This window comes from Sabethes cyaneus, chromosome 3 (assembly GCF_943734655.1).
Source record: "Sabethes cyaneus chromosome 3, idSabCyanKW18_F2, whole genome shotgun sequence".
NCBI lineage: Eukaryota > Metazoa > Arthropoda > Insecta > Diptera > Culicidae > Sabethes > Sabethes cyaneus.
Genome location: NC_071355.1, coordinates 129,315,261 through 129,340,390, shown reverse-complemented (window position 1 = coordinate 129,340,390; position 25,130 = coordinate 129,315,261). Strand labels below are relative to the sequence as shown.

At 38.7% G+C, this 25,130-nt stretch overlaps 1 protein-coding gene across 1 annotated transcript; it reads left to right on the top strand.

Moving 5' to 3' along the window:
- The first annotated feature begins 3,226 nt into the window (after nucleotides 1–3,226).
- On the top strand, nucleotides 3,227–4,769 carry LOC128740130 (uncharacterized). Its single transcript, XM_053835642.1, has 2 exons — nucleotides 3,227–4,178; nucleotides 4,645–4,769. The coding sequence occupies exons 1-2, from the start codon at nucleotides 3,227–3,229 to the stop codon at nucleotides 4,767–4,769; spliced, it is 1,077 nt and encodes a 358-aa protein (XP_053691617.1).
- The last annotated feature ends 20,361 nt before the right edge of the window (nucleotides 4,770–25,130 follow it).

Below are 25,130 nucleotides of genomic sequence, written 5' to 3'. Positions count from 1 at the left end.
AGTCAATAAAATCACGAATTTAGCATAATTAGTTCGATAATGATCTGTGGCAAATAGTGTACGAACACGTAAATTTCTAGTAGGTGCGTAAAAATTTAATTTAGATAAGAGTTCGACAGAGTCAATACGTTGAGACGTTGATGTCATTTACAAATGAGACCATTGCAAATTCACGACGCGCCTTTAATGTTTCGATATTTATAAGCTTGCAGCGGTCGTGCCCACTTGGTTCCATCGTTGGCAGCGTTTTGCTTTGTTGGGACCCAGCACCACTCGCTAATCTCCGTGGTTTCGAGGATCTCTCTTACCCGAAAGGCGACGAATTGCCTATAACGTCAGTGGTCAGACTGTATCCAGCAGAGCATTTCCTTGGAATCCGTTCAAAAGAGGCGCCTCGACACCTTGATGGTTAAAGACCTGAGTAAGGTATCCGAAAGCCGTACACCGAGCAGAGCTGCTTGATGCTCAGGTCATGGGATTGAGAGAAACTTTAGTGGTGCTACTTTAGTTTTAGCTCCTGCCTAGGCACATTTGATCACACATCCCTCCTGGAATCTAAGGTAGACGACTGCGAAACCGTCGTCACTGGCGTCGACAAACGTGTGCATCTCTACTTCTGCTTCAACAGAAGTTAACAATCGATAGCATCGGGGAACCTCAACGGATGTTATCTGCGGAAAACCGCCAGCCATGTCAACCATTTTTCGAATTGTGCGTTCTGGATCGGTCATCCCAATCGGTCGATGTTCTTCAAATTTCTTGTAGAACCACCTTCAGGCACATCAACAGATGCGATATAAACCCCAACGGGTCGTACACCATCATTAGTACTCAGAGGACCTCTCCTTTTGTAGGCCGACGGGTTCCAGAAAGAAGAGCTTCGTTATATCGAGATGACATCTTGTACGTGAAACAATCTGTTACGGTGTTCCACCATATCCCCAGCACTTTCTCCGTCTTGGCTTCCTCTCCAATATCCAAGTTTTTCGCCTCGGTTGCTTCACCGTTGAGAGTTGCTTGAACCTTTTTAGAGTTCGAAATCCAATTTCTTATTTCGAACCCGCCCCTGGCACGAATTTTCTTCACATATTCCGCAAGCTTCAAGGCTTCCTCTTTCATCTCCGTGCTAATCAGCATGTCGTCGACATAGTGTCGTTTGGTTATGGCATCGACAGCAGCCGGGAAATCCCTCTTAAATCGCTTCGCATTGGTGTTCTTCACACGTTGCGCAATACTCGGGGAGCAGCTGGCTCCGAACGTCATTACCTGAACGACGTACACGCCAGTTTCCTCCTGCCAGAAAAAGCGTCGACAATGTTGGTCCTCGGACAGCATTAGAGTCTGGTGAAACATTTCTCTAATGTTTCCGCATACCTCTACTTTATACTCTCGGAAGCCGCTTAGTACGGACAGGAGTGAAACGAGCTGGTCAGGGCCTTTTAGAACAGAGTTGAGGGAAATATTGTGGGCTGTAGCTGCAGTGTCCCACACTAGCCGAATCTTGGCCGATTTGTTCGGATTTACTACCGCGAATATCGGAAGGTACCACACCTTTGAATGTGCCTATGCTAAACCCGGGTCGTTGTTCATCCTGTTTTGAAGGCATTTTCATCGACGGAGGGCCATTGCCTTACTGTCTGGAAGACGGAGATTCTCGTACTTCCATAGAAGACCGCACATGTAGCGGTTTTCCCTTAGGACTGTGAGTGACTCCAATAATGTTTGGGCTCGGTGTTCTTCTTGCGAAAGCAGAAGCTTGCTCGCTTTCACGATTCCGAGGCTATATCTAGCGCGAAGTATGACTTCATCGCCTTATGGAGACTCTCGTCGTGCTCATGGTTGCATTCACATGTTTGTACACTATGATGATTCAAGTACCCCGCCGCCTCTTTCTTACCAGCACAGTTACCATACACCATCCAACCCAAGCGGGTTTTCACGGCAATCGGTTCATTTTGCTTCCCTTCTCGACTCTTGATTACCTATCCAAGTTTTGCGTTGTCCAAGCCAATCAGGATCCGTGGACTGATGTCTTGGTATGTTTCAACTAGTATTCCAGCCATATGTGGATACTTCTTCTGCATCTCAGAGAACACCAACGTTTGCGGGCGGATTTAAGGGTAGGACATTGTGTACACTCCACGCAGTTCGTATTTCTTTGAGACTTGTGTACCAGATATCTGCAGATTTACTTGCTGAGATCCATCTTCTACTTTGCAGGTTCCACCGGTCCACTTCAAGCATGACTTCTTCGGGCCTTCAACGCCCAGCTCGTTTGCTAAGTCTTGATCCATTAACATTAGCTCGGATCCGTCATCGATGAACGCGTAAGTCTGTACTGTATTTTTTGGTCCATAATGGACGACTGGAATAATGCGGAATAAGACAGCGAACTGACCCTGGTGAACATTGCAGCTCGGCTCTAATGCGCTCATTTGAGAGGGCGATGTCGTTGAAGGATACGATGTCGATGATCTCGGATGCTGGTTCTTCGCCGGGTTGTGGAGTAGTGGATGATGTAAGAACGTGCATTCGTCCGTACCGCACTTCTTCTGTCGCTTGCAGGAACCGTTGTGCTTCCGAAGATACTTTCGACAAAGCTTGCATTCTTTCACTGTCGCCCATTTTGAGTCGTAACTTAATCCTGCGAAAGTGCTGCACTTTGCTACCATCGGACAATCTCCCTTGCACACTATGCACTGTTCCTTGGCCGAATGCTTTGAAAGCGACGATCCATGCTTTCCGGGTGCTTCGATTGATTTTGATGTTTTCGATACTGACTCAGAATGGAAGTTCAGAAACCCACCTTTCTTGAAACTCTTCCGATATCCCCTACGACAGCGTTTGCATCTTCAGCTACTGTATACAACCAGGTGCTAAAAGTAGCGAGATTTGGGTTCGTTTTGTTTCGCGTATACCTCGCCCAGTCTAATCTCAGTGATGACAGCATCCGCTCCACTAGCTCGCATCGGAGAGACGAGATGAAGATAAAGTCGTCGATTCCACATGCTTTGATTGTAGCAACCATATTCTTCACTGTTAGTGCAAAGCTTACCACCGTCTCAAGCTTCTCCATGTTCGGTGGAGCCATACTTCTGATCTTCTTAACGATCGACTATACGATGGCTTCCGGACGATCGTAGAGCATCTTCAATGTACACATATAATTGTATAATTGAAGATGAATTGCGAAATTTGTTTGTCTGACGCTGCAGTGGACTCGATAATGTGGACCTGTGTCGGTTGTGACCGATCGTTCCATGCCGCATGTGTGGGAGTGCCGATTCAACGTGGTTCATTACGCAAAAGGGACAGAAAAATCGACCCACAGTCTTATCTATTGCCGTGCTGTAGCCCCTGTCAGGCGTTAATCAACATTAACTTCGATATAAAATCGTTAACAGCAGAACAGGCTAAGTTAACAGAACTGATCAACAATAATACAGAGGTGATACATCGGACAACTCAGCAAAATAATGTAGGTGCCGTGCACGAGACCATCGATCGCATTGAGTCATTGCTTATTGAAATTAAAAAAGAGCTGACAGGGGGAAAAAGCGCCGCTTGCACTGGCAATGTTATTTCCGTAAAAAACCATATTACGTCAGCTTTAGACATAGCGATGCGATCGTGCTATGAAAATGTAGAAGCAACGTTAGCAACGATGACGACTTCAATATCAACTGACTTAAAACTAATCAACGAAGAAATCAAATTGATTTCAACAAATGCCGCTGTGTTTAAAGATAGCGCCGTCGCTGCCGATATGCTTTATAATTGGCCGGCCACGCAGATTATGGGTGAACTACAACACCTAACAGAAGCTGTCATTCGTCTTGAAACTCCGCAAAGTGCACCCGCTCCTAGTATCGCCGTGGAACTGAATAACGCCAATTGTAACGATGATTCAGTTGATCACTCGGGATGGCGCATTATCGGATCTACAAGGCGCTGGTATGCAGATTGGAGAGATTACGACAATAAGAAAAAACGTCGTGAGGCTCAAGAGCAAAGAGAATTTAAAGCGTGGCGGAATCGAAAAAACCGCCGGCAACGTAGAATGCGAACGAATAATAGAGGCAATACCAGTGTCAATAACAGAAACAGCAACGGGGTTTATAATAGTAACAACAGCAGCAGATACAATAACAATAATAGAAACATCAATAATAACAGAGGTAACAGTGGCAATAACAGCAATAACAACAACAGGAATAACAACAACAACAGGAATTACAACAACAACAACAACAACAACAACAACAGGAATTACAACAACAACAACAACAACAACAACAACAACAACAACAACAACAACAACAACAACAACAACAACAACAACAACAACAACAACAACAACAACAACAACAACAACAACAACAACAACAACAACAACAACAACAACAACAACAACAACAACAACAACAACAACAACAACAACACCAACAACAACAACAACAACAACAACAACAACAACAACAACAGAAATCTCAACAATAGCAACAACTACAACAACAGCAATAACTATAACAACGGCAACAGGAACAATAACTATATTTCTTATGAGAATAATAGGAATAACAACTACAACAACAACTACAGGAACAACAACAATATCAACAGGAATAATTACAACAACAACAGGAATAACAGCTATATTTCTTTCGATCATCCACAACACAATAACATCAGCAATCATCGAAATCATCTTCCCCCGGATAGAGTACTACTTGCGGCTGCTAGACATCACTTTTCTGGACCACCTTTGAGACCTGCTATACAATTTCAGCGGGGAGAAACGCTCAACCCTTACACAACAAATGATGAACCGCAACGACCGATGGCATCTAATTCTTCTGCTACACATTGTATGGCTTGCCTGCAGCAACACTCGTGTTTTTGATGAAATAAGTCATAGTTCGGTAAATATGTTTGATAACCACGCTACTATTAATACTCATTCCAAACATTGCTTGGAAAATATACCAAATAATTTTATCATTGAAACCCCATCAACTTCTTCGCTTAATTATTCTACGGTAACTGAAGTTTCGGTATACTGCCAAAATCTAAACCGCATGCGAAGTGCTCACAAAATTAATGAAATTCAAAAGAATATTTTATGTTGCTCCTTTTCTATAATTCTTGTAACCGAAACTAGTTGGGATGATAGTGTACATAGCGAGGAAGTTTTTGGTAATAGATATAATGTCTATAGAAATGATCGTAATTATCAATTGTCTGAAATGAAATCAGGTGGCGGTGTATTAATTGCTATTCTATCAGAGCTAGACTCAGAGATCATAATCACTCCATCATTTACCGAATTTGAACATGTATGGGCGAAAGCACGAATAGCTGGTGAGACACATATCTTTGCGTCCGTCTATTTTCCTCCAAACAATGCACGTAAAGAAAACTATGAAAAGTTTTTTGAAGTCGCGGAAAATGTCTTATCTGAGCTCTCTCCTGAAATAAAGCTTCACATATACGGAGATTTCAACCAACGCAATCTTGACTTCATTACAGACACTGACAACGAGAGCATTCTTCTCCCAGTCGTTGGTGAAAACGAAACCTTGCAATTAATAATTGACAAATCTGCCAACTTGGGTCTTTATCAGATTAATCACGTAAAGAATAGGCAAGATTGCTACTTAGACTTATTGTTTACTAACATAGGCGAAGACTTCTGCGTAACTGAATCGCAAACTCCATTATGGAAAAACGAGGTATTTCATACCGTCATCGAATATTCGTTATTTATACATGAAAATCTGCGACCCTACGAGTGCGAATATGAAAAAGTATCGGACTTTCAGTCCGCAAATTATAGGAACATAAAACAAAGGCTTCACAATATTAATTGGCAACATGTATTTCGAAATGAAAACAATGTAGAAATGGCTGTCGAAGCCTTCTATAAGCTCATATTTGAAATATTAAAAGACGAGGTGCCGCTGACGAAGACGTCAGGCTCATTCAAAGCATCCTATATGGTACAACAGTCAAATAAAAAATATAAAAAATCGCAAGCAAAAGGCACATAAAGCATACAAAAACCGTAACAATGACAATAACTTAGCAAATTATCTTGATCTCTGTGATCAGCTAAACCAAGCAATAAATGTTGCCTTTGAAGAGTATATACAAAAAACCGAGCGTGAGATAAAATCAAAACCAAAAAACTTTTTCAACTATGTAAAATCAAAATTAAAATCAGAAAACTTTCCATCTAGAATGCATTTGGACGAAAAAATCACAGATAACATAGAAGAAATTTGCGACCTATTTGCCACTTTCTTCCGAGATATCTATGGTACATTCACAGAAGAGGATCGCGATTACGGCTACTTTACACATTTTCGTCAAATGACGTAAACGTTAAACAAATTAGTGTATTAGAAATATTAGACGCCTTAGAAACATTAGATTCCTCCAAAGGCCCCGGACCAGACGGCTTACCTCCAGCATTCATAAGGAAACTAGCAACAGAGCTAGCTACTCCACTATTCTGGCTTTTTAATTTGTCCCTTCAATCTGGAATTTTCCCAAGCATCTGGAAAAGATCTTTCTTAGTGCCTGTGTTCAAAGCTGGTAAGAAATCTGATATCCGTAATTATAGGGGTATTGCAATTATCTCTTGTATTCCAAAACTTTTTGAAGCAATTGTCAATAAGAAGGTATTCTCGCAAATAAAAAATAGAATTACTCATACACAACATGGTTTCTACAAAGGACGCTCAACCACAACAAATTTACTCGAGTTTGTTAACTTTTCGCTTAACGCAATGGATAATGGAAACTACGTTGAAGCCTTATATACCGACTTTAGTAAAGCCTTTGATCGCATTGATATACCAATGCTTCTCTTCAAATTGAAAAAAATAGGTATACATCAAGAACTTTTAACATGGATCGAATCATATCTCACATACCGCCAGCAAATTGTTAAATTTAAAGGAAAAACATCTAATCCCATTCAAGTCACTTCTGGAGTCCCTCAGGGGTCTCATTTAGGACCGCTATTGTTTATTTTATTCGTTAATGATATCTCATTCGTTCTCAAGAATATAAAAATCCTTATTTACGCCGACGATATGAAATTATACTTAGAAATAAAAAATGAGACAGATGTCAACACATTTTGTAACGAAATTCAAATTTTTTATAATTGGTGTAAGAAGAGCTTACTTCAACTAAACGTGAACAAATGTAAATTAATTAAATTCAGTAGGAAACGAAATACACATATAACCAACATCTCCCTTGGAGATCAAATGATAGAAAATTGTGAACGAATTAGAGATTTGGGAGTTATTCTAGACTCAAAATTAACGTTTATAGATCACTATAATACAATCACTTGTAAAGCAAGCAACATGCTCTCTTTCATAAAACGCTTTAGCTTTAATTTTCGAGACCCATACACATTTAAAACACTTTACATTTACTACGTTCGTTCAATTCTTGAGTACTGTAGCGTGGTATGGTCTCCGTTTGCCAATGCACACATAAATAGAATAGAATCAATACAAAAACAATTCTTGTTGTACGCACTCCGTAATTTAAATTGGACGAGCCTTCCTCTTCCGTCATATGACAACCGCTGCAAGCTTATAAATATCGAAACATTAAAGGCGCGTCGTGAATTTGCAATGGTCTCATTTGTTAATGACATAGTCTCACAACGTATTGACTCTGCCGAACTCTTATCTAAATTAAATTTTTACGCACCTACTAGAAATTTACGTGTTCGTACACTATTTGCCACGGATCATTATCGAACTAATTATGCTAAATTCGGGCCCATAAATCAAATGATGGTGCTATACAACCAACATTGTAATTTTATTGACTTCACAATTAAAAAAACCAAATTGAAGCAATATTTTAGGACAATAAGTAATTCAAGTCAATAACAACAGAAAACTAGCAGAAACGAGCAAACATAAATAGAATATGTAATCGATTGATAACATTAGGTTAAGCTTGTATCACGGTCTACACACGATTGACTGCAAATAAATAAACACAATACGTCCGCTACGTTCGACGGATGGAGTAACTCGCACCTTACCGCTTCCAGCACTTTCCCATTTAGGCATCTGCGCAGCCTTAGCATATTTTCTTCGTCCGTGAAACCGCACATCTGCATAGATGAATTCAACATGGAATAGAATAAAGGCCACTCTTCTAATGTTCCATTGAACTCGGGGAGATCCTTGGACACCACCTGGCGAGCTGCAATTTGACTCCGGCTTAAAATACAAACTGTTTCCTCAGGGGTTGTAGTTTGAAGATCCGATTCCGGACGTCCCGATCGAAGCGGAGTCGAACGCTGACCCGGAATGAAATGGTTTCCTTCCTATAACGTACCTAGATTCATCGAAGGGACGAAAGACGCCCTGTCGTGGCTATTCGATAAGACTGTATTAATTCAGAAATCAGAAAATCAGAAAATATTTGATCAGGTGAAAAATCGTATAACTTGCAATCAACATGGGTTCTACAAAGGAAGATCTACTACCACTAATTTAAAGGAATTTGTCAACTTCTCGCTTGCTTCTATGGACAGATGTAATACCGTGGAAACTCTCTACACTGATTTTAGTGAAGCTTTTGATAGGGTTGATATCCATATGTTATTATTTAAGCTTAATCGTTTAGGGATTGAAGCAAATCTCCTAGAATGGATCCAATCTTTCTTGACAAACAAACTGGAGATTGTTCGATTCAAAAGACATCTTTCTGACCCAGTTAAGGTAACATCCGGAGATCCACAGGGTTCTCATCTAGGTCATTTGCTTTTCATTTCATTTGTTAATGATGTTACCCTTGTGTTGAATCGTCTCAAAGTATTGATTTATGCCGATGATATGAAATTATACATGGAAATTGCAACTCAATTAGACCTTCAAGTATTCCAACAAGAGATCTACATTTTTTACAACTGGTGCATCAAGAGTCTTCTTGATTTGAATATTAAAAAATGCAACATCATTTCATATACAAGAAAACATACACTAAATGACTTCAACTGTACTCTTGGAGAGCTGTACTCTTGGTGAGATGTAGTAAAGTAAGAGATTTATGAGTGATTCTTGATTCAAAACTGACATTCGTAGCCATTTTAAAACGATTGTTAACAAGGCTAATAACATGCTTAGTTTTATTAAAAGATTTAGCTATCACTTCAAGGACCCTTATACTAAAAAACTTTATACGTTACATACGATCCATTTTAGAATGTAGTGTAGTTTGGTCTCCTTAGCAAGATGTGCATTCCTGTCGTATCGAATTTGTACAAAAACAATTTTTATTATATGCACTCAGAAAGCTGGGTTGGAAATAATTTCCTCTTCCATCGTATGAATCTCGTTGTATGCTCATCAACATCGAAACACTTAAGAAAAGAAGAGAGATTGCTATGCTTTTGTTTATAAATAACATACCCAAGTAACCAGTGAGCACTTAAAGAAGCAGAAATCTAGCTTTTTATTAGCCTATGGTGCACACCATATCGTGCAGCATAGTTCAATATGCCTATAAAAAGCTGCTATAAAGCCGGTTTTGGCGAAATATCCGGCTACATTAGTGCTTACAAATGTCATAAAACGTAACGCCTGTTGCGTAACGGTAAAACGTCAAACATAAAAAAATGCGAAAAATATATTGTACATCCTTTTTTTATCTTCCCTCTCTGTTATGCTTATATGGCGTACTTTGTTGACGTTTCAAGATTGCTTTTTTGTTATTTTCTTTTTCGGTTAGAATTGAACCGCCAGCCAGCCAAATCTGTCTATTACGTGGCTTGGAGTGGACGAGTAGGGCAACGCCTTTACCAGTTGATCTGTAAACGGTAGTTGCGAGTCAGCTGTCAATAGCTCTACTTAAATTACCGAAAATCTTAACTCGGATGTTTGATTTGCTTATCGAGGTGGAATGGAGGGAAAGATTTTATTTTTTACATTTCTTCCATAAGTTGCGCTTTGGGAGAATTACCTACCTTTTATTTTCATTTTATGTGATGGCATACATGCATAGAAATATTTCTTGTAAAATCCGTCTGCATATGCCATATAGATTCGTATTGATTCGTTTATTCTATCGGCGGTGCAGGATTGTGCGTAAGATAAAAAGAGAGGGAAGAAGAGGCGAACCAGCCGCAGGCTGAAAACCTCTCTAAAATAAAATAAAAAAAAAGAGGGAAGCATTTTTTCTTTTATCACACGTACGTTCGCAAGCAGAATTCCTGCAAGTGTGAGCAGTGTTCAAAATCTCTTTTGATGCCGGTAACGGCAATAAAGCTTGCTTAGAGCATCTAATCAGCTTTTCATAGTGCTTCAAGTAAATTTTAATTCAACATTGAGAATGCCATTTTAAAGCTGCTATGCATTGACAATGCTGAATTATATCTGGCAGCATGTAACTTGCAAATATAGAGCAGCTTTCAAACTTTATTCAGTGCTTAGCGGTTACCTGGGTAGTTTCACAACGTGTAAATTCAGAAAATATACTACAAAACCTTAACTTCTATGCGTGCGTTCGTTAAGAACACGTAACGTCTTTATGTTACGTCACTATACAACAGATGCCAGAAACGGTCCTATCAATAGAATAATGCGTATTTACAATAAATATAATGAAACCATTGACGTAACTATGTCTCGAAACATGCTTAAAAAGGCGTGCACTAGAACAACATGATTTAAAGGCCAGCAACAGATTGCCAACCATGGTCTAAATTAAAGTAAAATATTAATTAATCTTTAGGGTAAGAATGTAGTCTACAAAGTTTGACGAATGAAATAAATAAATAAATAAATGAATAAATAAATTACACGTGCTTACGAAACCCTCGCTTCGGATCTTGGTTCTCGAACATCTTGATAACATTGCTAATTGCGAACATTCGGTATCATCGCTGGTCTGACCGTTGTCACATCGTTGACACGTGGAGTGTTACTCTCCGACTGTTGAATTTCTGATGACAGCTGTATCTGCGGATCGGCCTCAGTGAATCGCGTTTGCGCAGCACTCAGGGAGTGAGAACCGTGCAGGGTACGATTGTACGTACTATCTTGATTAGACGGTTGAACGTTTGGTTGGCTGACTTGTAGTACAGGCTGTGAAAACAAACCACTCCGTTGGTGTTTAGTGAGTTGGTTATTACGAAGGATCGATGGATTTTGCTGGTGATGGATGACATTCGAAGCGTGGTGCTCCTCGGGTTTTCCCATTGTATTTGATATTTGCCCATTTGTCTCATCTTCTACTAATCCGGAATCTTCACCGTGACGTTCGATATCTGTTAACCACTGCTCGACCGTTGTCTTCGACGTCGCCAGCTTCCGTTGCGTTGTCTTCGACGTCGCCAGCTTCCGTAGAAGTCTCACTGCCGTGAGCCTTCAATAACTGGTATTTCATTGGGGAAACCGCTTCTCCAACTCGAACTCTTTCTCCAGCTTCTTTAGTTCGTGTTCCTTAATCCTTTTAGCGTCACTGTTCCTAGAGCTAGCCTTACTCTTCGAGTGTACTGATAACGTCTTCTTTGGGGGTGGAGTTGGTCTCTGCTGCTCGGTCGCCGCATTGATAGTATCAGTGGGAGGGACGCTTGCCTCCTTACAGTTCGGACAGACCCAGCTGACATTCGCGATGTCTTCCGAAACGTGCACACAGACAAAGTGATACCATCGATCGCAACCATCACACTGCACCATTTCTTCGTTATCACGCTCCTCACATAACTGACATTGGCAATCCCGATTTCTACGAACGTCGCGAACTGGATTGCGCCTGACTTCGATCGCGGTACCGGCGGCGCTTTTACCATAATTGACAGTGCCTTTCGTAGTCGTCTTAGTTTGTAGAGGATTTAATTACTATTGGCAACGTCTGCATTTACCTGCTTTACAGAGCTAGGAGGGGAAACAACAACAACGAACAGTATTCGTCACGGCTCTGGTGACGGGATTATGTCGTATTTCCTCTAACATTCCTGTTGCGGGAACATCGGATGCATTGTCACTGGTTCCATTTGCTTGATTAGTTCTCGAGTTATGCAGAAATTTCTGTTTCATTTGTTTGAGTCAGCCCTCCCCCTTCCTGGGTAGGTTCTAAAACCATTATAACCACCTTTCCGGACCCTAAATACCCCTGCATGCAAATTTTCATGCCGATCCGTTCAGTAATTTCCGAGTCTATCAGGTTCATACAGACAGACAGACAGATTACTATCCGAAAGCAATACTTGCATTCACAACAACAACATTATACCCCGATCCGCAATTTTCAATAATAATTTTCATTTGATCTACAATTTTCAATAATAATCCGCATTTGATAATTCTTTGGGTTAGATAACAACCTTCTCCAGCGTTGTTATCGGGTTGCTAAATTTGTGCACGCGGTGCTCCCCGAAAGCTCAGTTACTGTTTTAGCAGCACGTTTAACAACGACCGGTACGGTACGGAGGATTGTATACCATTCCCCCGAAAACCATTTCACAGAAATCTATTTCCCAGAGTCCCTTTCTCCAGAAATCACCATTTCCCAGAAAATCATTTCCCCGAATGTACCATTTTCTGGAATATACCATTCCCCGGAAAGACACTCCCCAGAACGAACCATTCCCTAGAAAGCCATTCCTCAGAAAAAAAGTTCGAAATAAAAAGTGCTGGCTTACAACTAGGAGCAAAATTGGAAAAAGAAGAATATGTTTCACCGTGTCCCCAATACCGTAAACTCCACATACCCGAATGTAACACCAGCGGATTGAAGTTTCTATAACAGCGGCTTTGTCGATTAATAATTTCGAACTGTAAATTATTGCGAGGGGTAGAGCTAAAGGATTGTAACTAGAGTTCAGTAAACATAGGAAAACGAATTTTAGACGAGATGTTTAAGTTTCGGCCTCGTCAATTTATAAGTATATGCTGTCTTTACTCGCTGTCACTCGTTCGGACTAAACTAAGGGATAACACCTACTAGTCAGTAGGCCTAGGAAAATGCGTGCACTTGAATGGAGGTGGTTTCTGCGGGGGACTATAGTTGTTGCTTGTAGTTTGTGCTGGGACAGCTCTCTCTTCACCAAAGCCTAATACCGCTCGATGGAGCGTAACTCTGGACAGTTAGGTGGATTCGCCTCCTTCGATACAATATGGACTCCATTAGCATCATACCATTCCAAAACATCTTTGGCGTAGTGACAGGATGCCAAATCAGGCCAACAGTGAGGGTGCATCATGGTTGTGTAGGAACGGTAACAATCGTTTCTGCAGGCATTCTTCACGGTATATTTCCTTGTTAACCGTTCCCGTAGTGATGTAACTTTTGCTTGCTCGACCACAACTGCATATGGCCTGCCATACTAAATATTTTTTGGGGAACTTGGCTTTTTTCTTTGTCCTAAAATGCTCTGCATGCCATTCCGTTTCATGGCAGTGTAAAAAGACATACCAGGAAACTGTTTAAAGTCTTCTAGGACATACGTTTCACCGTCCATTATAACGCATGGAAACTTCGTTAAATATTCGCGATAAAGCTTACGAGCGCGTTATTTGGAGTCGTATTTTGCTTATCATTACGGTTTGGCACAGCCCTCACCACCTTGAAAGACTTCATGCCTTGTCGTTGCTTTAGAAGTGTGCACGACATTTTTATTTTACGAGCAATGGTACGTACAGAAAGATCTGGTCTCCTCCATAATATTTGTTTTACCTTCGCATCCTTGTGGTGGTTCCTCAGATCCGTTTTTGTTCCACTTCCCTTCTTCCTAGCTGTTGTCAAGCGAGTATCGAACGATTATAGAACACAGTGAACAGTGATTGATGGAAATCCAAGCTTTTTGGCAAGTTTTCTTAACGAGAGATCCGGATTTTCATTGCGACCCCACACAATTGTTTTTCGCACCTGCTCTTCTTTCAAAGCCATTTTACGCTGAGCGCTTGTAATATAAACAAGTGTTATATTTTCAGAAAGAACAGACATTCGTCTACCACTCTGCAAAATATTTCACTCATTGTTAATGTATTTCCGAAAATGTGTGCGTTTATAGGTGTCTAAATTTTGTCGCGAACAAGCCTTAATGACATTTTCGTATAATTACCCGATCAGAAACCGTAACAAGATTATATCTGTTTTATAACACATTTTTGATATTTTTAACATATTATGTTACAAATCGAAATTAAACTAATTAGGAAGCAAATTCAAGTTTGTAACAGATTCAGATACAAGTAGCACATTGAATTATGAATGAGCTATATAGATTCCACCACTAAGAATGACACATTTCGCTTTAATAACAATATATGTTACTTGCAAATTACTTTTATAACAAAATATGTTAGTTGCAAAACTTATTTTAATTACCATCATCATTTTAAAAGTATATTAAATACGTCACTTCACAGTTACTAATAATTGTTAATATATCTTTACTAGCTGACCCGACAAACTTCGTATTGCCACAAATTAACCTGTGTTGTACATAAATCATGAATCTTGGATGATCTTTAAGGTAATAAATAAATAAGCATCACCAATGCTATTTAAATGTAGGCTAATAAGCATTAAAGTCGCCTTAAATGCTAATTAAATGCTATTTTGGCAAAATATACAGCTACTTTACTGATAACCTTCTTATAGTGCTGACAATGCTAATTTACAGCTAATTACCGACACGAAGAATTTGAATACAATTTTAGATGCCAATTTACAACACCTATGCAGTCAAAAACATAATATACAACAACGTGCAGTATAAAATGCCAGATCCGCTGATTTGCTGCTTATGTTAATGCTTATTAGTTACCAGGAATGGGTAGTTTAATATACAAATTATTCAGTAAAGTAGAAAACAACTCCCCTGTCCCCTCATTGCATAGCCAGAAAGCGGATAGTAATATTCGCCATGATTGTACAACATTTCGCCGAATATCATTTTGCGAAAAACGTAAAGTGGAATGTACCATTTCACGGAAAACTTTTTTGTGGAAAGTCCCATTTCGCGATCCTCTCCTTACTCGCTGTCGCTCGTTCCAGGAAACCCAGGTAGACCTAGGAAAACAAACAAACCTAGACAGTAGTGATTTCTGCGGGGAGTTGCCTCCCCCCAGTGGGCGGCGCGTCCGACGACGGGTCACCGGCAACACTCGCGGCCGTCTCGTCCTGAATGATCTAGTGTTACTATAGATAGCTTTTGTGGTCTTGTTATTGACTAATGTTTTATGGAAGAGTCTCGAATTTCTAGAGTTCGATTAGTTTTTGAGTTTCGCAAAAAAATCTGTTTTATTTGTATGAGAGTCCATATCCCCCTACCACAGGGGTGAGAGGTCTTCAACTATCATGAAATAAATTTAAGACTCCAAAATCTCCCACATGCCAAATTTGGTTCCATTTGCTTGATTAGTTCTCAAGTTATAAGGAAATTTGAATTTCATTTGTATGGGACCCCTTCGCCCCCCTCCTAAACAGGGGAGGGGTCTTAATTTATCATAGAAAAAATTTCTGCCCCCTAAAAGCCCCACATACCAAATTTGGTTCCATTTGCTTGATTAGTACTCAAATTATAAGGAAATTTGTATTTCATTTGTATAGGAGCCCCCTCTTAAAAGGGGAAGGGGTCGTAATTCACCATAGAAAAAAATCTTGCCTCCAAAACCGCTTACATGTCAAATTTGGTTTCATTTGCTTGATTAGTTCTTGAGTTATGAGGAAATTTGTTTTTCATTTGCATAGGAGCCCCCCCTCCCTAAAGTGGGGAGGGGTCCTAATTCATCATAGAAAATATTTTTGCCTCCAAAAACCTCCGCTTGCCAAATTTGGTTCTATTTGCTGGATTAGTTTTCGAGTTATGAGGAAATTTGTATTTCATTTGTACAGGAGCCCCCCCTCCTAAAGTGGGGAGGGGTCCTAATTCATCATAGAAAAAATTCTTGCCTCAAAAAACACCCACATGCCAAATTTGGCTCCATTTGCTGGATTAGTTCTCGAGTTATGAGGAAAGTTGTATTTCATTTGTATAGGAGCCCCCCTCTTAAAGTGGAGAGGGGTCCTAATTCACCATAGAAAATATTCTTGTCCTCGAAAACACCCACATGCCAAATTTTGTTCCATTTGCTTGATTAGTTCTCGAGTTATAAGGAAATTTGTATTTCATTTGTATAGGACCCCTCCCCCCCCTCCTAAAGTGGGGAGGGGTCCCAATTCATCATAGAAAAAATTTTTGTCTCCAAAAACACCCACATGCCAAATTTGGTTCCATTTGCTTAATTAGCTCCCGAGTTATGAGGAAATTTGTATTTTATTGGTACAGGAGCCACCCCTCTTAAAGTGGGGAGCGGTCCTAATTCACCATAAAAAATATTCTTGCCCTCGAAAACACCCACATGCCAAATTTTGTTCCATTTGCTTGATTAGATCTCAAGTTATAAGAAAATTTGTATTTCGTTCGTATAGGAGCCCCCCCTCCTAAATTGGGGAGGGGTCCCAATTCATCATAGAAAAAAATTTTGTCTCCAAAAACACCCACATGCCAAATTTGGTTCCATTTGCTTGATTAGTTCTCGAGTTATAAGGAAATTTGTATTTCATTTGTATAGGGGCCCCCCTCCTAAAGTGGGGAGGGGTCCCAATTAATCATAGAAAAAATTTTTGTCTCCAAAAACACCCACTTGCCAAATTTGGTTCCATTTGCTTGATTAGTTCTCGAGTTATGAGGAAATTTGTATTTCATTTGTATGGAAGCCCCCCCTCTTAAAGGGGAGAGGAGTCCTAATTCCCCTTCTAAAGAGGGGAGGGGTCCCAATTTACCATTTCTTGTCACCAAACACACCCACATGCCAAATTTTGTTCTATTTGCTTGATTTGTTCTCGAGTTATGCAGAAATTTGTGTTTCATTTGTATGGGAGCCCCCCCCCTCTTAGTGGGGGGAGGGGTCTCTAACCATCACTAAAACCTTTCCTGGCCCCAAAAACCTCTACATGCAAATTTTCACGCCGATTGGTTCAGTAGTTTTTGATTCTATAAAGAACATCCCGACAGACAGACAGAAATCCATTTTTACCTTTGTTATACTATATAACAAAGGTTTAGAAATTGGTCGAAAAACACGAAATTGATCCGAGGCCCGTAGGGCCGAATCACATATACCAATCGATAGAGCTCGACGAACTGAGCAATGTCTGTGTGTGTGTGTATGTGTGTATGTGTGTATGTGTGTATGTGCAGCTCATTTTCTATCGCCTGTTTGTCGAAGGTGGCTGAACCTATTTGATCGCTTTTACTTTTGTTTGAAAGGTATTATTGTCTAGTATATCACTATTGAATTGCTTTGCGGTCCGACGTTTCGTTTAAAAGTTATAAGCAAAAATGTGAAAACTACGTGACACGCGTTTCTCCTTAACTACGCAACCAATTTTAACGATCTTAGTACCAAACGAAAGCTCTTAGTGTTACTAAACTTTTTACCAAGTTTTATTGAAAACGGACAAGCAGTTTAAAAGTTAGCCTTAAAAAACCATTTTTGATAAGGTTCAAATGATCGCCTGTTTCTCAGAGATGGCCAAGCCGATTTATGCGCTATTAGTTTTATTTGGCAGGTAATATAGCCGGATAGATCACTATTGAATGGTTTTTGGATTGGACGTTTAATTTGAAAGTTATGAGCAATCGTATACACCACACCAAAATTAACAATAATTTACAATGATTTTAACCAAGATAATTTACCTAATTTCAATTATTTTAATATCAAACGAGAGGTTTTGACACTACGAATATATATGCAAAATTTCAGAAGAATTGGTTTTACCGGTCAAAAGATATCAATCCTCAAACGCTCGCGCCAACTTTTGCAACACAGTTACTCGCGCGGACAATAACCCAAAACCAAAGAAAACGTGCGCACTAGAGTTTTGACTAGGAAAACTTGTTTTTAAGTTTATCGAACCTTTGGAAGAGTTTCTTGAAATTGAATGCTCTATCATCTGGTGCAATTTAAATTTGGATTAATCCCCCTAAAAGTGAAAAAAAAATTTTTTTCAGTTTCAATATAACACATTGATATGTTCTGCAAAGTTTTAGAGCCTATTATTACAAGAAATTTTGCTGAAGACTGTAACCTGAGATAGAAGCGAAGACAGAGAAAGATTCATTTATTGATTTATTGTTTCTGTATTTGTAAAATCAGTTTTTCTGTTTTAGCTCTTTTTGTAATTGTTGTATGACTTTTTCATGTGTTACAAAGTTATACAAATAGTAAAAATACACAACTTTGCTGAAAATAGTATACCTCTATGTTTGCTTGTTTAGGAACTGTAGAAGTTTGATTATACGACTACCAACTGACGGATACATTTTAAACATTTTACATTTGCTGATAGTTTTGCTACATACAGACATCATTTTTCCATATGAAGTAACGTGAAAAAATTCCAGTTTGGGGCCAATAGCGGTACACCCACGGTTGCCAGTATGCCAGATAAATCTGGATTTTGCCAGATTTTTGATTGCGCGCCAGACCAACAGACAAAGCTTAAAACCTTCCAGATATTTGGCACTGTGCCAGATTTTCGATTATCCGTCTTGCAAAAAGGTCATCACTTCTAATTTTGGACAAAATTTTGCATCTACGGGGAGCAAAACGAGCAAGATTTTTTCAGGAAAACGCCTCCCCGTCGGACTAATTTACCACCAGATTTTTGCCAGACACTTTTATTCGTGTTCGCCAGATTTTTGGGAAAACCAGGCAACCTTGGGTACACCTCACATGCTGCTTGCTTCGTTTCTGTGCTCTCGGTTTATGCTGATCTATTTTCCTAACAATTTAAAGTATTATTGCATTGAATAATTCAGACATTTTGCTGAACATTTTTTTGAAGAATATACGTTAGTTGAACTCCGATTGGTAAATATGGCATTCAAAAACCTACACATGTTATTCAGTATACAACAGCGTGAGTAACCGAAGGTTAATAAAAATTGATGAAATTTTTTCAAGAAAACCTTATTGATGCATAGTTATGCATAGTTCAAAAACCTATAAACTAGACCTTTACTACGCAATGTATATGTTAAAGAATAATATTTCTTCTTACAACTTACTTTTACTTGCACTTACGCACATTAGTAACAACTTACTCAGCAATTTCATAAGAAAAAGAACTATCAAAATTTGTAAGTGCTACTATTTTGTTCAAATTTTGTAAGCTTATTCAATTTCCAAAATTTTTATGTAAACCAACGCACAATGCAACGTTAACTAATAGATGAATTATGTTCCGAAGACGTGTCGATTTCTATCTCAAATAGTAAGTAAGACCGTATAACAAAGGTTCCTTTCACCAATAGGTGGATTAAATCAGGTTTATATAGTAGATTAGATGTGTTATTTTTGGAATATCTTGAAATGTTGACAATTAACCTCTAACACAATTTGATACAATTAAGTTAAAATCATTACATGGTTTGTTATGAATCAGGTATTAATTAGAGGCAGTTTAGTTATAATTTTTGATGTTTTAACCATTTGCGGTGGCTAATTTATACCAACGGTTCTTACAATATGATCAAATATATCAAATTAATAACAACTGTTGTTAGGAAATTCGATAACAAAATAACAAGATCTTTTATAATTTTGTTAGGTCCTCCTGATCGGGTAGATATTAAGGGGATAACTAATTTGAAAAAAATGAGAGGGGTTGTGTACAAGACACGACCACATATATAGGTGACGCAGGACTACGTAAGTCTCTTTGTAGTGATAGTAGCATGTATTCATGCTTGTAATCATTCGATTCTTCATGTATACATGCTATATGCAACATATATACATGCTACATGCGTTGTATGTAACATTTATCAAAGTAGTAACATTGCATACGTTCAATTCTCAAAAGATTTCAGAGTTATTTCTATGTGCATTTGAAAACAATTTAACAAATTGAAGAACACAAACTATTACTTTCCTGCTACCTTACTGAAATTAAAGATTGGTTTTATTACCTATGGTTCCCCACGTTGAAGGGATTTTACCAATTCAATCCTATTTTATCAACAGCATATCTTTTCACTACACTTCTAATGAAACGGCAAGCATACGTATTCGTACAGAGTCCTTTTATAACCGAACACTACAGCTGTAGCACATTTTTCCAACACAGATATCAAATTCGCCTAGGTTTAATCGTCTCATAGTAAAGAATTTGCGATTTGTTGAGACAACAGATTTGTGTCATTTTTTCTGGCACACTTCCCTAACACAGACATCCAAATGGACTAGGTTCAATCGCTTTCGTAAGAAATCTGTGGGTACGAGGGGGCTTTGTCACTTTTTCTGGCGTACTTCCCAAGCAAGTACATCAAAATGGTGTAGGTGTTAAGAATTCTTGTTGAAATGAGGAAACTTTGTCACTTGTTTTGGCTTACTTCCCAAGCACAGATATCAAATTGGTATAGGTTTAGATCATCGTAAAGAATCTTCCAACCAATCACGAAGCGAGAATTCTGATAAAACATAGGTTCATTATTTTCAATTTTTCAATAGTTCAGCATCAAGAATCCATACTTTTCTTCATTTGGGTCAATTCTTAGAAGATTTTCCGATCGATTGGTGTAAGAATATTGAAAATCGATCGGAAAATCGCTGAGCTATTAGCGCTCAAAACCTTTCATTTTTGGTAACGCTCGCATTTTTTAATTTTTTTGGAATGACACCCTATCTCAAAACTTGCCGTAAGACGTAGTCCTACGTCAAAAATAATTTTTATAGGAACTAGATAGCATGGTCATGTGTTCGGCAAAGTTGTAGAACTTTGAATTTCATTAAACTTTGTCTAACTAAGTATCTGCATCATATGGTTTGCGAGATATAATTGACTTTCTGTCTCTACGTAATTGAAGTGACTTTCTGTCGTTACCCCTTTTAAAATCCGCTTTTTTCAACTTATTGTACACAAAACCTCATCTAACAGGTTCGACATGTTCTACAAACTTTTGGATACTATCAAAATACGTAACTTTCTGGAAGGTGTCAATATCATATGTTGCTTTATTTGCTTTAAAAATGGATTTGAAGCATAAATTTTACCGTTTTTACAAGTATTTTTTCCGTAAATAGGCACCTACTGGCACCTAAAGTTAGCATCGCTTGAACCGCCATAGAATATAGTATAAGTGTGCCAAAAATCTCGGCCGGGTCTCGTCGGGCATTTTGGTTATTGCACTTATGAGTTACATACAGATATGCTGGTTTTAGTAAGTTATCAGGGTTTTATTATTCTTATATGTTCATAATAATTTCACAGGACCTCGTCCACGTCTGTTTCGCTAACTGTTGCAGAATTATTTTCGTTCTGGGATTTTTGTAAAAGTTTGTATGATGCTGGTTACAACCCCATTGATTTTTTACTATTGGTCTTCTTAAAATTAAAATCAATGGTTCCGACGTCATTACCAATCTTCTGAAAACATATTCGTTTGTCGTTATTCTGTTCAGAAAGCAAAGCATAGCCTAGGTGCTACATTTCGTTATCGAAACTTGACCTTCTGTTTTTTATACGACAGACTTCGCAGCCAACTGTTAGAGTACAGGACAATTGCAGGGCCAGTTGCTACGATCCTATTGACTCTAGCAGCCTCTCCCAGCCGAGTTCAAACATACGACTGGTTTATTAGACCAGTGTCATACCTCGAAGCCAACTGGGAGGCATGATTTATTACTTTTAACATACCTTGAACATTTTACGTGGACGCTTTTATCTAAAACGTTTTATGTCTTTTTTACGGCACTCTTGCGGTTCTTCCGAAAGACGACCGACTGGTAGAACAGCTGCATCTACAACGTGAATTAAAATTCTATGAACCGATTGTGGCATATAATACCAACCGTATATCATAGCAATAACCGCCAAGTTAGCTCCGAGGTACGATGCTGGTCTAACAAGCTAGTCCTCATATGTTCGAATCTCGGCTAGGCGGTGCTTGCTAGTTAGTCGATAGGATCGCTGCACTGGCCCCGTAATTTTCCTGTGCTCTAACAGCCGGCTGCGAAGTCTGTCGATAAAGAAGGGCAATGTCTAAAGACTGTATAAACCCATGGCTTTGCTTTTATATCATAGCAATAAATTCTAAAACTGGCTACATCGACTTTATTTCCACGAGCCAAGACGCTTACTATTACAGCGAATTTCTCAATGCATCCAAAGCGGTAATCTCTGCGGTTACTTTCAGGTCCTGAAAAAACGCCGTGCAGTATTCCCATCGTCACTGGAACCTGAACCATGCTTTGCAACGTCTATAAACAATCCAAGTCTGCGCTTAAAAACCTTCTGTATTCCTTTTTCTTTGCTGCAAACATTTCCTTGTGCTCCGGCGTTTTAACTTGCCATCTTATTTCTTGTATATGAGTGTATGTAATTACTAGCTGACCAGACAAACTTTGTATTGCCACAAATTAAACTGTGTTGTACATAAATCCTGAATCTCGGATGACCTTTATCACAATCTCGAGTTTTGCAAGTTTCTGAGGAAATCATGGGTGTTTTTATATACAAATTTTCCTCACAGTAAAATAGAAAACAACTACCCCCATTGCTTAGCCTGATAAAACAATCCGGATTGCATTTAAACATTCGTCATCATTACAAACCATTTCGCCGAATACCATTTTGCGGAACACCAATTCTCGGTTGACCATAACGCGGAATATAGAATTTCGCAGAACACTATTTCGCGAAAAACCTTACGCGGGATGCACCATTTCACGGAAAATCTTTTCGTAGAAAGTACCATTTCGCAGGGGTGACCCAACTGAAGGAAAGTAATAGAGGTCAGTAGATCTAGGAAAATACATAAACCTAGATAGAGCTGATCTCTACGGGGGCTGCCCCCCGCAGGGGCAACACCTTGCCTGTATCCGTCTCGCCCTGAATCATCTAATGTTACTATTGATAGTTTCTGGTGGTCTTATTATTGACTAATGTTTTATGAGAGTCTAAAATTTCTCGAGTTCGATTAGTTTTTTGAGTTACGCAAAAATTTATGTTTAATTTGTATGAGAGTCCTTATCCCCCTACCATAGGGGTGAGGGGTCGCAAACTATCATAAAAAAATTCCTGCCTCCAAAACCCCCCACATGTCAAATTTGATTCCATTTGCTTGATTAGTTCTCTAGTTATGAGGATATTTGTATTTCATTTGTATAGGAGCCCCCCCCCCCCTCCCACTATTGAAGTGGGCAGGGGTCATAATTCCCCACATTAATCTAATTCTCTAAAAAAAATTCTTGCTCTAATTCATCATAAAAAAAATTCTTGCCTCCAAAAACACCCACATGTCAGATATGGTTCCATTTAATTGATTAGTTCTCGAGTTATGAGAATATTTGTATTTCATTTGTATAGGAGCCCCCCTCCTAAAGTGGGGAGGGGTCCTAGTTCACCATTGAAAAAATTCTTACCTCCGAAAACCTTCATATACCAAATTTGGTTCCATTTGCTTGATTAGTTCTCGAGTTATGAGGAAATCTGTATTGCATTTGTATGGAAGCTTCCATTTGTATTTCGTTTGGATGGAAGCTCCCCTCTTAAAGGGGAGAGGAGTCATAATTGCCGTTCTAAAGAGGGGAGGGGTCTCAATTCACCACAGAAACAATTCTTGTCTCCAAAAATACCCGCATGTCAAATTTTGTTACATTTGCTTGAATAGTTCTCGAGTTATGCAGAAATTTTTGTTCCATTTGTATGGGAGCCCCCCTGGTCCCAAAACCCCTATATGCTAATTTTCACGCCGATTGGTTCAATAGTTTTCGATTCTATAAGGAACATCCCGACAGACAAAAAGAAATCCATTTTTATATATAAGATTTAAGTAATCTGATTTCTGAACAGAATATCAACAAACGAAGATGTTTTCAGAAGATTGTTAATGACGTCGGAACCATTGATTTTAATTGAGGCGAATCAACCTACGGTTGAAAGCCCCATCAAATAGTAAATAAATAAACAAATAAATTGATTTTAACTTTAAGAAGACCAAGAGTGGAAAAATCAATGCGGTTGTTACCAGCAGCATACAAACTTTTACAAAAAACACATTCCGCGGGCCGGTATACTAATCAAACGTTTTATAAAAATTGCTTTTAGCATAGTTGAATGTTTTTCCATGATTGGGCAATGTTTGAACCTTTAAAAACTGCCTTAATGGGTATTCTAGCATTTTCGGAAGTTATATAAAACGTGCATCGAAAATAAATGAAATTTACAAGAAATAAATGATTTTTCGAGATATTTTTAAAAATGTTGCTACAGTGCGCTAAAACATTTAATAATATCACTCGTTTTCGACCAACATACAAAGAAATATATACTGAATCCATTCCAAAAAAAGTTTGGATGTAATTTTGCAGTTATTTTGTATTTCAAGTGGATAAAATAGGGCCATTTTTTTGCGTTGCAAGGTCACGAAAAAGGCGTACTTTTTCGCTTTCGCAGAAAAGTACAAATTCGAACAATCTAATAATCCGTGTTCTCTTTGTACTCATAATTAGCTTTAAAACGGTGCCTAAAGAATGAAGATAAGTTAAGTAGAACCTAAATTACAACTGATTGAAGCTCGCGTTGTAACGTCACGGCGGACAGCCGGACGGATTCAAAACAAGTGAGACATAAGTAATAGCATCGAAACATTAAGATATAGCATAATAGTTGCTTCAGAAAAGTTTCTTCATTTAAAAAGCACTTTCTAGTGATGAAAAAACATTTGGACATTAAGGTGTCCCTAAGCAGATACAAAAATTATTTTCTCTATTTCAAGTCAGAAATGATTGCTGTCTACAGAAAACTTGTAGAGAAACTAATTTCAAGAAATTTCGTTGAGTGCTGAAGGTTCCTATTTCTTACATGAAAAAAGTTATAGAGCCAAACTCTTAGGGACACACTTAAAAATAGTTTTTTTATCTATCTCTTTAACACTAGATATACCAGCATTTTAAATATACCTATTTATACCAAAACCAGTTAAAATGACTGGTGGATAAGAAACGGTTGGTGAACTACTGAATAATGTGCAACACAGACCCTATAGTGGTCCTTAGTCTCTTATCCAGCAACTTCTATCTCCA

Coding starts and splice junctions, on each gene's coding strand:
- LOC128740130 (XM_053835642.1), top strand. CDS start 3,227: ATGTGGACCTGTGTCGGTTGTGACCGATCGTTCCATGCCGCATGTGTG. Junction 4,179..4,644: donor AAACATCAATAATAACAGAG/GTAACAGTGGCA, acceptor CAACAACAACAG/GAATAACAGCTATATTTCTT.